The sequence below is a fragment of the Ixodes scapularis genome, unplaced genomic scaffold (assembly GCF_016920785.2).
Source record: "Ixodes scapularis isolate PalLabHiFi unplaced genomic scaffold, ASM1692078v2 PGA_scaffold0__279_contigs__length_252992795, whole genome shotgun sequence".
NCBI lineage: Eukaryota > Metazoa > Arthropoda > Arachnida > Ixodida > Ixodidae > Ixodes > Ixodes scapularis.
Genome location: NW_024609835.1, coordinates 136,785,266 through 136,797,851, shown reverse-complemented (window position 1 = coordinate 136,797,851; position 12,586 = coordinate 136,785,266). Strand labels below are relative to the sequence as shown.

At 43.9% G+C, this 12,586-nt stretch overlaps 1 protein-coding gene across 2 annotated transcripts in view; it reads left to right on the top strand.

Annotated features, from left to right (window-relative positions):
• Window positions 1-3,719: 3,719 nt before the first annotated feature.
• LOC115327066 (zinc finger protein 2 homolog) overlaps window positions 3,720-12,586 on the top strand; it is a 31,213-nt gene continuing 22,346 nt past the window's right edge. Inside the window, exons 1-3 of one of the 2 annotated variants that reach the window (XM_040207899.3) lie at window positions 3,720-3,805; window positions 6,859-6,959; window positions 9,731-9,834. In XM_040207899.3, coding sequence (XP_040063833.1) covers window positions 9,807-9,834 — 28 coding nt within the window. In that variant the 5' untranslated portion in view covers window positions 3,720-3,805; window positions 6,859-6,959; window positions 9,731-9,806. The remainder of the gene's footprint in view (window positions 3,806-6,858; window positions 6,960-9,730; window positions 9,835-12,586) is intronic. The other variant, XM_040207897.3, reaches the window with a different exon arrangement.

Sequence of the window (12,586 nt, the reverse complement as noted above, 5' to 3'; positions counted from 1 at the left end):
TAGCGCACCATACCATCCTGCAACTAACGGGCATGCAGAACAGATGGTGTGCGAAACAAAAAAAGCCCTTTCGAAGCTTACGGAAGAGGCAGTTCAGTGAAGAATCGCCAGGTTGTTGTTCCAGCAGCACGCGACGGTCTCCTCTTACACGGTAAAAACACTCGCCGAAGAAATATTCGGTGGACGAAGAGCCACACCCCTCGATCTCATGATACTATGGCTTACAAACGAAGATCGAGAGATTCCCAGATCAGGAGTAATTGCAGTTTATTCGGTCGGACAACTCGTCTACGTAAGGACTTTCAGCGGAAGTCCTGTAAAACTTGAGTAGAAAAGGCTCTATGTTGGTTGACCAGAAGGTGTCATCTCTCTGTATACGTTGGATATCAACGTCCTTGAGTGTAAATATAACTAAATCACAAAACTCTCTTTGTGTATTGTGTAACTGCCCTTGCATTTGATAGTAGAAGCCATGGTGGGTGATTTGGACCTTTCACACCAGGCTCCTTTTTATTATTTTTCGCCTCATACTCCTTTGCGGTTTAAGTAGGCTTCAAGAATCTTTTGTAACGGGGACACTTTACGTCAATGAGGCCATTTGTTCCAAGTAATCAATCAGGGAATGCTGCTAGAAATCCGTCCCTCTTATTAACGAATAAGCCGCACTTCTGCACAGTGCAGTTTTTCTGTTCCACGTACAGTTGTAAAGTAGCATCCTCATTGATTCTACCATATTCTGTTGCGGGTGAAGAAAGTCTTTGGGCACACGATACTTGAAACAAGTCTGGCACTGTACGTTGTGGTTGAACACCCATTAATGTCGTCGTCCTTATAGAGCCTCATCATTTAATCATTACCTCGTCACCTCATATTGCTCTTCATCAACAGTAAGTACAATAGGCTACCGCCACATTACAATCCAAGAATTGAAAAATTAAGTCGTTCAGTCCTTCAACCAGTTTATAATTTATATAATGTTATTACGTTACATTACCTCGAGACGATCGACGTCCATTGTCGATCTTCAAATACTTATAACTGTATATAAATTAGACGCACAAGGGGGGGTTGGTTGCCGAGTGCATGGTCTAGCGCACACCAGCTCGGAGCAATGGGAGCGAAAGCTCGCGCTGCAGAAGCCACCCCGCCCCTGCCCGTTTCGATTTGGAAGAGCATCCTACCGGCGTGTGGTCGTGTATCACTACTGCGTGGTGCACGTTAAAGACACCAGGTTTGCGGTTGTACCGCACTGGCTAAATTGCTTATCTACAGCTGAGAGTCAGACGCCCACTGAGGCGGAGTAACTTCCGGCTGTATAAACATACACACAACAATTTGCAATTAGACGCATAATAACAAAGAGCACAGCGTGCCGCCTCTTTTCTTTGGATGCCTTTTTTTTTTTTTTAAACCAGCGCAAGCTCGCGCGTTCTCTCTTTTGAGACGGTTAGAACGGTCGCACTAGAGCCACTAAATAAGCTGCGCTTAGAGTATCGGCACTCCGTTCCCCGACATTGTTGTGGGCGCCGCCATTTTGGCTCGTATGCAGAACAGACGCAACGGCCGATCGTCATGATTCAAAAGTGCGACTTCCTCAGCATTAGATTCGGTGTTAGGAAGGTCATGTAATACTGCTTTGCTCTGTCGCGAACGGTTTAAACGTTTGTGGAGGGCGGAAAAGCATTTCCTGTGATTTCAGATAAAGCTTCAGATAACTGGCAACCATGATTTTAAGCCACAATATGGCCAAGTGTCGTTACTCTGAAGCGTAGCTTATTTAGTGGCACTAGGTCGCACATAAAACCCGCGTTTCTCCTACCTGGCCGCTTCCTCCTCTTGTGCAGAGCAGGCGCAACAGCCGATCGTCATGATTCAAAAGTGCGACATCCTCAGCATTAGATTCGGGGTTAGGAAGCTCATGTAATGTTGCTTCGCTTTGTCGCACACTGTTTAAAGTGGAAGACGGAAAAGCGCTTCTTGTGATTTCAGATAAAGCTTCAAATAACTGGCAACCATGATTTTAAGCCACAATATGGCCAAGTGTCGCTACTCTGACGTGTAGCTTATTTAATGACACTCATGCTCTTGTTCAAGAGGATTCTAATACCTGGAGGGGCCAAGACGTAAGCCCCGTGGATTCCACAAGCCACTACTTTTTGACACCTGCCTCTTCTTCATTGTTCCCGCTTGTGCCAGTAAATTAGCTACGGTTCAGAGTAACGACACTTGGCCATATTGTGGCTTAAAATCATGGCTGCCAGTTACCTGAAGCTTTATTTAAAATCACAGGAAACGCTTTTCCGTCCCCCACAAATGTTTAAACTACCCGCGACAGAGCATTGCAATATTGCATCAGCTTCCTAGCACCGCATCTAATGCTGAGGAAGTCGTGCTTTTAGATCATGACGATCGGCAGTTGCGTTTGCACTGAGCAGGACCCAAAATGGCGGCGCCCAAAACAATTTTGGGGAACGGAGTGCCGATACTTTAAAGCTCATTCAGTGACTCTAGGCATGAAGTGAACTCGGGTCAACGAGGTAGAGTGTGTATTATTTTCCTCTTCGTCCTCATTGTTTATTGATTTCAATCATATCGAATAATTAACACATTATATCACGCTACGCGTGTGTAATTATTTGTCTTAGATTTATTAACCTGACCCAGTACTTAAACCATTCATTTATCGATAGTAAATCTTCCAATATATTTTTTAAATGTGAAGGTAAAAAGACACGGCGATTGATGATGATACAGACGCCAACGCCGCCCTCGGAAATTTTTCGAACACTACAAATCAGCACTTTGTCTGCCATCCGCCAGGTAGCGCAACAAAACACCCAAACAGTTTTTAATTGTTTTTAAAATTAGCTAAGCTCTACATTTATTATAAAACCAAAGCAAGATCATTCTGAAAAGTTAATACATCGCAATGTATGTCTATTCCAAACAATCAATGTTATTAGATGCCAATAAATCTGTTTGATGTCCAAAAAGATATGCGTCAAAAACAGGTAAGTTTGAAAGCTCCTGGAGCGTTATGACTTTGAAAATGAAAAAAAGTCATCGTCCACCTCTTGGGCAACCATTGTAGCTCTAAATGTTATAAAATATTTTATCGTAGTTTAAATATTTCCTCAGCGGCATTTGAAGTACGATGACTCAAAGCACAAAAAAGTGCTACGTTTGATATAAAATATCTAAACAAAAGAATTTTACACAACATTAAATTTTTTTCTGCATATTACCAATTATAAGCACTACATCTGTAGCTAATTTCATTGCCCTAGCGCTTGTCAATAAAAACATATTTGTGCTGAAAAATGTCAATTTTAGGGCAATATTTGGAGGGATGAAAAAAACAAAGTAGTGCAAATACCAAAAAAGTGTATCGTTACATTTTGCTCCGACTTCATCTTAACAAAACTGCTATATTGGAACCGTGCTATCTTTAATGGATCGTTCATAAAACATGAACTAGCGGAGCAAGTGAGGGTCCGCGCCATCATATTCGCAACGCTACAAACGCGCATGAACAGTAAAATCCAACACATACATAATATCAAATGAAAGAGGATTGCATTACCTTTCGAATAACATCAATCCCACAAAACAGTATTTATAAGGAGATGAGTAATGACCTGCCAAAAAGTACCTAAACTGCCACATTCAGTGGGACCGTGGCCTTAAGCGGGCCGAGCCGCCGACGCCGCCGAGCGGCCGAGCTGTGCTGCCGAGACAACAGTACCCATTTTACGTTTAGGCGATCACACTCCTTGATCTTCTCGACTTCTTATTCAGCAAACAGGTACTCTTCTTAGTTGTTGCAAATCATGCATCTTGTAGATTATATCATCCTATAATCACCCTTACTTACGCGGCTCCACATCCAGTAATTTAAACTGGGTGTTTGCAGGGGTGGTGCACGAAAGCACCCGATGCCAAAAACTCCGTGTCAAATGCCCCGCGGCAAACGCCCCGCCCTCTTTGCCCCGTTTTCAAAAGCCCCAGCGCGAATTCCTCATGTAAGGTGGCCGGTCCCTCAATGTGACGGCGGAGTGTTCTAATTTTAACTAGACTAAGAGACAGCAGGTGTGCAGGCGACCTTGTGTAACGTAATCATGCCGTGCCCGTGACTCAAGTGAGGAATAACGATAAAACTGCCCGTTCCTCAGGCTTGCGCTAAACAGATCCGCCTTTTGCGACATTAGAAGTGAAAACAAACGGAACATATAAGCCACATGGCGAAACATTTGAAGTGACGGCTTTACTCTTATCAATCAGCATTAAACCAAAGCTTTCGTCGACTCTGAAGCAGGCGCGGATTCGCAGATCCGACGAAGTGGGTTCTGTTAAAGCTAATAACCCGCAGCTCATGGCGCCATACTTGTCACAGCACCAAACACCAGTTCCATTCTTACGTCGTTCTAAAAAAAATATTTGCATCAATCTAGGTAGATAGTCTAAATCTGCGTGTGAGCTAAGTGCATTGTTTGTGATACAGATGCATGACACTGGCCACTTGTAGGTCTCAAGTTTTTCAACAGTTCAAGTTAACCTTATACATAGTTTGCAGGTGTCGTCATTGCTTGGTACAGACGGTTATTTCTACTTACTGGTTTTTTAGAACTACAACTCCTGCGGTGTGCAAGTAAATACGGCGAACCAAACGCTCGTGGCACATAAGGGCCCCTATCATTTCGTGGAATTACGTTCCATGGACAACTTTTGATGGACGCACGTTTCATGGTCATACGTCTCATCGACACGATCGTTTCATCGACACTCGTTACGCGAATTTCACACTGTAGGGACATTTTACCATGCATGTATCACTAAAGTGCTTATTAACCCCCCAACGCGCACGCGCGTGCGCCTGCATTCATGCTGTTTTGCGGCGAGTCTACGGTGTTTCATTACAAAAATGTTAACCCGCCTGACTGACCCGTACACGCCGCTTCGCAGTGACAGTCTCATGCTGGTAATCACCGAAAAAATCTCATTTGAGCTGTCAATGAAATGATCTGTCGATGAAACAATCTGTCAATTGTTTCATCGACAAATCAATGTTGACTTTACTCGAGCTTACTGGCACTAGGGGTACAAATGGATACTCGCACGCAATGCCACTGGCCAAGAAACTCCTTTGTTGCGGCGTAATTTAAAGGACAAAAGCGAGCATTTTCATTCAATCTTTCCTTCGCGAAACTTCATGACGTAATTGGGGAATCGCAGTATCCTCCAGTGACAAAATTTGAATGCGGCTCATAGATTGGACGTGAGCATTGCGTGGGCACTTGGGCTCGTGATAATCTATATCTCGAGAAGCATCATGACAATGTCTGGAACTCTGCGCGTGTCCTGTGCCTTGCCAACCCCAGCGCGTGGCTATGATCAACATTGGCGGCATATTATCGGCTCTAGATCACGTAGCCGCTTGTTCTGGCTGCGAGTTGAAAGGGTGAAGGCTGCTAGTTTTCCTTTAATTTTTTTTTTTGCGGCTTTGATTGCATCTGGTGAAAAACGAAGGGGTGTTTCACAGGTCAGTAACGTCGGTGATCCGTTCCTAGCGGTATTTGCGCAAAGTGCAAAAATTGTTGCATCGCCCCCTTAAATGAGCTTTTGTAGGCCCTCAACAAATTAGGTTAAGACATGGAACAATGATGGTTGAAGTGGACGAGGGTGGGACGGGGACAATAAGGACGGGGCTTTTGGCACGCGGGGAATACGCGATGGGGTAATTGAACGAGGGGTCTTTGAAAAGTGGGGCACGTGGGGCTAATGAAGCGAGGCTTTTGCGACAGGGATTCTGCATGCGGGGCAATCGTGCTACACCCATTAAAATCTTGTGGGTGACATTCATTGAAACAGTGGTCTCAAACTCGTTCAAATGTGGGGGCCAGAAAGCCTACACTGGAAGGGTCGATGGCCTTTCCGGTGTAGGCTAGGAAAGGTCGAGGGGGGAGTGTTAAAAAGATTTCAAAGAGACCTCATCCTCTGCTTTTTGTAAACTCAGTTTTCTTTGTTTCATCTTTAGATTTGGTTTGTTTATATGACTACTTTGGTCCCTGACCTGATGTGATAACAAGAATTAAAAAACAACTCCCCGTCAACCTGCTGGCTCTTATAATAGAACAAGAGAGCAAGTACACTGTTGTTCCCATTGCTCAATTCACTCAGGAATTAAACAAGTTCAACATGTTTCTAAAAAAAACAGCTAACTTGACAGTTCTTGCTTTCCTGACGATTTTTATTACAACAGTCTGAACAAATACTTGTCTTTTAATGGTAATATGTTTTGTTCTTTTAAGGCAAGAGTCTCGAGTTTGTAGCTTTTCTCATTGGTGGTTGCTCCTGCTGATCGAGAGTTTGCGAAGCCGAGATGCATCCTTTAACAAATAGCTCACACTTGCAGCCCAGTAGCGGAATGGTTGTACATGACAAAAAGCTGGAAAGATAAACATAAAGCTAACAAAGGGAAAATGAACATAGATCATGGGCGTACCAACCGGGGGGGGGGGGGGGGGGGGGACAAGGGTTGTGCTTGCCCCCCCAGTTCTCAGAGTGGGGGGGGGGGGGGGGGGGCAAGGCATGGGTTTCGCCCTCCCTGAAACAGCCGCCACTGGGTAGGGCGAACACTATCCGGCGGCACCCAAGAGGTACTAAGGGTACCGCCTCCCGGCCCTGGGGGGGGGGGGGGGGGTCTGGTTTGCCCCCCCCCCCCCCCCCCTCAAAAACAAGTTGGTACGCCATTGACACAGATAACTATAAACTATGTGAATATGTTAAAAAAAGTAGAGCTACGTTTGGAGTGTACATGAATCGGCGAGATGCAATCACTATAGCGTATACCATTTCTAGTGCTTGAGACATGGGAACCGGGACTCAAAGCCTGCGGACTGCATCTCAACTAGTCGCGAGTTGCATCTTTGAGGCCCCTGCACTAAAAGCTGAATCCTTAGGTGATGGTTTTGAACTAAACTTCAGAAGGCCCTATTCATGCCGTGACTTTGTAACTGCCCGCTTCATCGTCGATTTTCTTTTTTTTCCTTGCTTTAATTTTAAAGGTTGGTCAACACGATTCAACGATTAATCTGATTACATGTGTATTAGTTTGTACGTCACCTGAAGCCTAAAATTCAAGCACTGGCATTCCAATCATTTTTAAAGAGGGTCACAGTAAAACCAAAATGATGGACCTTTTCTGGAGATATAGTTGGGCGCATGTGCCAACTCTGCGAAAGGGGAGGAAAGAGAAAGACGCCATTTTTGGGTGCTCTCTCGTCCATTCAGTCGTTCAGACAGTACTGATTCGGCTTGACTCTCTGCTATTCTCACAGCTTGGCTTCATAGTCATGCCTCACCACTGCACAGCTGTAGGTTGCACAAATAGCAGCAGAAATGGTTCAAATGCACAATATTATAGAGTTCCAGCAGCCTTTTGCGGGTGGTGGACAAAAGCACCCAATGTCAAACACCCCGCCCTTTTTGCCCCTCTTTCAAAAGCCCCTGGTTCAGTAGCCTTTGACGCGAATCCTTCGTGTCAGGTGGCCGGGTCCGCAACATAATGGCAGGGCATCTCCTTTTGACTAAAAGACAGTAAGTGTGCACTCGAGTTTGTGTAATGTCATGCTGTACCCAGTATTCAAGTAAAAAATAAGTGGGTAAAGCTTTCCGTTCTTCAGGCGTGTGCCATACGCATTCACGTCTTGCAAAATTAAAAGTAAAAAAAAAATGAAGATCAGTCATCAGCAAAACATTTAAAGTGTGCGAAATGGATTCACGTCCTACCGCAACAGAACCCAGGCGGAACGCCTTGGCCAGGGTGTCGAACCGAAATGTTTTTCGTTCCGGTTCAACTCCGGAGTGAAAAAATAAAGGTTCAAACTGGTTTGAATTGGTTCATACTCATAATACAAAAACAGTTGACGTCAGCAAAAGATAAACTTTACGTATATTATAAAAGTGTTACATATAGAAAACCAAGGCTCACATCACTTTGTGGAACTAACGAGCTAGTGCCGGGGCACCTTGGGACATGGGTTAAAACGCAGTTCAATGTCGGGCAGCTGACTGAAGAAGCAGGACGTCGTCACGCATATCCGGGGAAAGATGACACCTCTGAGACAATAGAATGCACGTCAGTGCAAAAAAGGCTCATGCACGCTGATCTGGGTCGCAGGCACTCCCAGGGCTACTTGCGCCAACGGGTAGCGTTCTGGGTGGCGTTCCCTTCTGGTCCTCCCAAAACTGTAACCCGTTAGCCTCCCTTGAAAGCCGTGGCTCCTTGTCTATGCTCACGGTCAGCTTTCTGTGGCAGTCCTAAAAGAGGAGGAAAGCGCGTGTACAGTGGTTGGTGCACTTTCTCCCCTAGCATTGACTGCATTGTCACAGAAAGCTGACCGCAAATGTAGCAATGCTCAGAAGAGGTGTGCGCCTTGATCTTTGTGTTTCTGACGAGTAAACGTTTTGGGTCTTGCTGTTTCTGCTACAAGAGATCGAAGCTGTTTTGCTATTTTCTGTAGCTGTAACTGTTGATTGAATCCCCCCTCCCCTTTCACGGTGCTAGACTTTAATTTCAGTCAGATTATTAAATCCGTAAAGTTAATTTGAAAGCAGATTTGATGTGCCACAGCATGGCAACTAGTGCAGGTTCTAAAATATCCATCGCCCTTTGTATCACTTTCTTAACCGATCAGTTGTACAATGAAATCAAGGTGTTTAAAGTAAATTACACACAACTCTACAAAATTGAAGACAAGAAACGCCAAACATAGCTTAGGCTAAACGCCAATAAAAAAAAAAAGAACGAGGACAAAGAGAGGCTTAAACAACACTAGGGGTGTTGTCTATTCCTCTCTTTGTCCTCTTTGTTTGCGTTTAATCCGAGATGAAAAACCAACTAGCCCGCAACTCACCTTTTGCCACCAAACAGGCTCATTAATTGGTCACTTTTGCTGACGTACGAATTGGATATGTTCAAATGTTAAATGTTCTTTGATGAGCCATTTCCAGTTCCCAAGAAAAAGGTGGGACGAATGTGGGCATGTGTTAAATAAATACATAAGACCAGAAATTCCGGAGAATTTACAGTTACTGTGCTCATTTCGCTTGACTTCTCGAGACAAACTTTATAAATTATGAAGACGACCGTTATGGGAAAACCTGATAATGGAACGTTACAGAGCTTTCCGCTACCTATTTTTTTTTTCGCTTTTTGACTTTCCACATGAACAAAACACCACAAAAATAATTGATCAGGTTTGTCCAGGAACGAAAAAAATAATTATTTCGGTCCTGCTCAACTCTGATTTGCGCAAAATTGTTTTATTTTCCATTTTTTTTGTTTGCTTTTTAGGTTACTGTGTTTTTCGCCACACACTTTTCATGCAACCTGACTTCACGTATAAACCGAAAACCGCATGGAAAACATATTGGTTCCGCTCCGGAGCAAGAAAAATTATTTCGTTCCCGGTCAACTCCAGTTCGCGCAAAAATTAAGTTTTTTCTCAGTTTTCGATTTACGGGTCGGGTTTGGTTCAATACCCTGGCCTTGGCAGCCGACCATGATCTCCCCTGTCATTTATTCATCGTTGTAACCTTGAAATAGTAAAATTCTTAATGTGTCTCGTGTGTGTTATACTTGCAGCTGTTTGGTTAGCTTGATATGTGCATGGTGGCTGTGCTTTCTTGGTTCTTAATTGCTGTAATTGATCTTCGAATTTGTTCTTAGGCTCCTCAAGTAGTCCTGTTGCTCCTCCATGATCTTGCAAGCCATTGTGGGAGCCTGACTGCGGCCAGTAATTTCTATGGAGCCAGTTCACTCTTTAAGTCACGGTGAGTTCTTTTTTTCAACTTGTTTTATATACTACAAAGGACAGTGACAATGTCTAGAATACAGGCGGCCATGGTCTAGAGCTGCACTTCTTGTACAGCTGTCTGCAAACTCCTAAGAGTTTGTGCTGACTCTGAGATCTTCTACGAGGAACGCGTTATCAGTTTAACCCAGAGCCTGCTGTTCAAAATTGCAGACGTGTTGAGTTGCAAAGGGGTTTTGATTTCGCTCTAAATCTATCTTATTTTTTGACCATACCCATAGAGTGCCGATCATCCAGGATCGATGGGCGCGGAAGCCCATTTTAGAGCTCCCACAGAGCTCCTACGCTCACAGCATAGTCTCCAGGGGAATGCAGCTGTAGCTTCCACCGTGGCAGGGTGAAACTAGCAACATGAGGTGCATTGCGGAAGAAAGGAGGAATGGATGTACGGCATCAGACAGAAATCCGCTCGATGCTCCCGAGGGATGGCACTACACATCGGTGCCGTGCTCAATTGCAACCCCCTCCCACCTCTCTTTCTGTCCCCGTAATTATTTTTAATGACGTTATTGTTTTGATATTACTCGGGTTGTTCATGTATCATCTTTCTAACCATCTAACTGAGCCCAAACTATCTTTCACTCAACAGTTGTTTTCGAAAAACAAACAATCTAGTTTACGACATAATGTGAAAGTGAGTAGAAATAAACTAGGTTCATAGTGAGTTGAGGCGATTGGCATTTTTATTTGTAGCCACAGCAAAAGGGACAGATATATTGTGAGACAGGTGAAAGGACTAGCTGATTTAACAATTTTTCGGCATTTTTAGGAAGCTCATTCCGCAGTCCTTCGTAAGAACCATAAGCTTGTAAATCTTCACGATGCACTTCTTCGCAGGCAGATATTCGACATCCAATGAGCGAACCTAATTTGCATTCTTTCACTGTGGAAAGACATGCATAAACCCTTTTTTAATATTATTGTCCACTTGCTACTCCTCGTATTTACAAGGCCTGTGACGGCAGGTTTGTTGTTAAAGGCCGACCTACAGAATCGTCTTCTACCAGGAAGAAAACCGATTTCCAGTTTCCTTCTCTCTATTCCCTCTCTTCTCTCCTCCTCTTTCCACAAGAGTAAGTCTCTGAGCTACTCTCCACAGAACATTCAAATCTGAAGGAGGAATTGAGGGAGAGTTTTCTCCTTTTTTGCTGCTTGTTGGCCTTTGACTTTATTCAAACACCATTGATATTTTTTTACAAAAATTTGCCAGTTGAATTGGAACTCCCTGCACTTGGAAAATTTATCCTGAATGTTCCAGAATATATCGGAAAAGACTCCTGTCGTCAAATAGAAATCCAGCCTGCCAGTCTTGCGTGGTTCTGGCATTGCAAAGTGATGAATGAAAATTGCCGATCTGTACAAAAATACATTTTCCCTTGTTGTCAAAAGCTTGACATTTCTAACTGCTTGCCTGCAAGATTCGGTTTGCACACCACGCATCAGAACGCTTTGCTTTGTGCATGCCAAGAGGAAAGGGAGCAAAGCGGTTCTCAGTTCCATGAGCGTCGGCGGGATTTTCTCTTGTTAAAGGCAAAAATTTCACACCTGATGTTTATTTTTTAAAGGGATACTACAACGAAATTTCGGCGTTCATTTTTTGGTTGATATGTGTTCAAAGGAGCAGCATCACATCGAACATACCAATATCTTGGTAAAAAAGTCACGAAAAGGAATTTTAAAACGAATTAAACAATTAGCAAAGAGCACCTGGTGGATGTCGCTAACGCCTCGCTTGTAATGCCCGTCTAGGAACCTTGACAGCTAGTGACGGAGGTTGTCTCGCCTCCGGCCACGACGAGAGAAGAGGGGCAGGAGGAACTCCCCTCTTCGCGAGAATGCCTTTTGTGTGTCGCAGAAGTCGCTATTGTCCCCCTACAAGATTACTGAAGATTAACCCGTCACTCAAAATTTGTACAAAAGCAGCCGCTTCGGTGGCTGGAACGACTAGGCCATCCTCTCGACGTCAGCCTCGCCTTAGCTTTGCTCGTCCTGAGACGACCTACGTCACGATTGTGTTTGATGTCACGTGGTCTCCGCTGGGCCTTCTCCGGGCGCTTGCCCTGAGTGGGTGGTTTATAACGAAAAATACAGCCACCAGGCTCAAAATACAAACGTGCGATTGTCATTTACGGATATTGTGGATCATATTCAACCTATTTCTGAACACGACGGGAATATTTCAAATTTCGTTGAAGTATCCCTTTAAAGGGGGGGAGGGGGGGAGGGTTGCAGGGTGAAAAATATATTTTGCAATCTGCAGAAATATATAATGGCCAAAAATGAGCAAGGAGGTTGTATATTCATGCAATCACAACCAACACATTCCTGCAACATTTTTACAACATGCTTATAGATTTTCAAACAAATGTTAGCACTATTAGAACTAACCATGCTAATCTAATCAACTAATCATGCTAATCTAATCACTAATGTAAAAAGGTCCTCTGCAAGTATTATGACAACTCTTGATTCAATTGTTAGTTACTGTTCTTATCTATTCACTGAGTGAAATGAATAATCATTACTCTGGATTGAATGGCTAAAGATAGCATAGTTTTTTTTACGTTTTGAGCAGTTTGTCGCCATGTTTCGGATCTCGTGCGTAATGTCTTCCTTGATGTGACTGTTGCCGACAGGGATCGGGCTCTCACGTCCCAAAATAACTTTGATCTGACCTCAGATCTTAAAGTCTTTGAAATATACGGGAACTC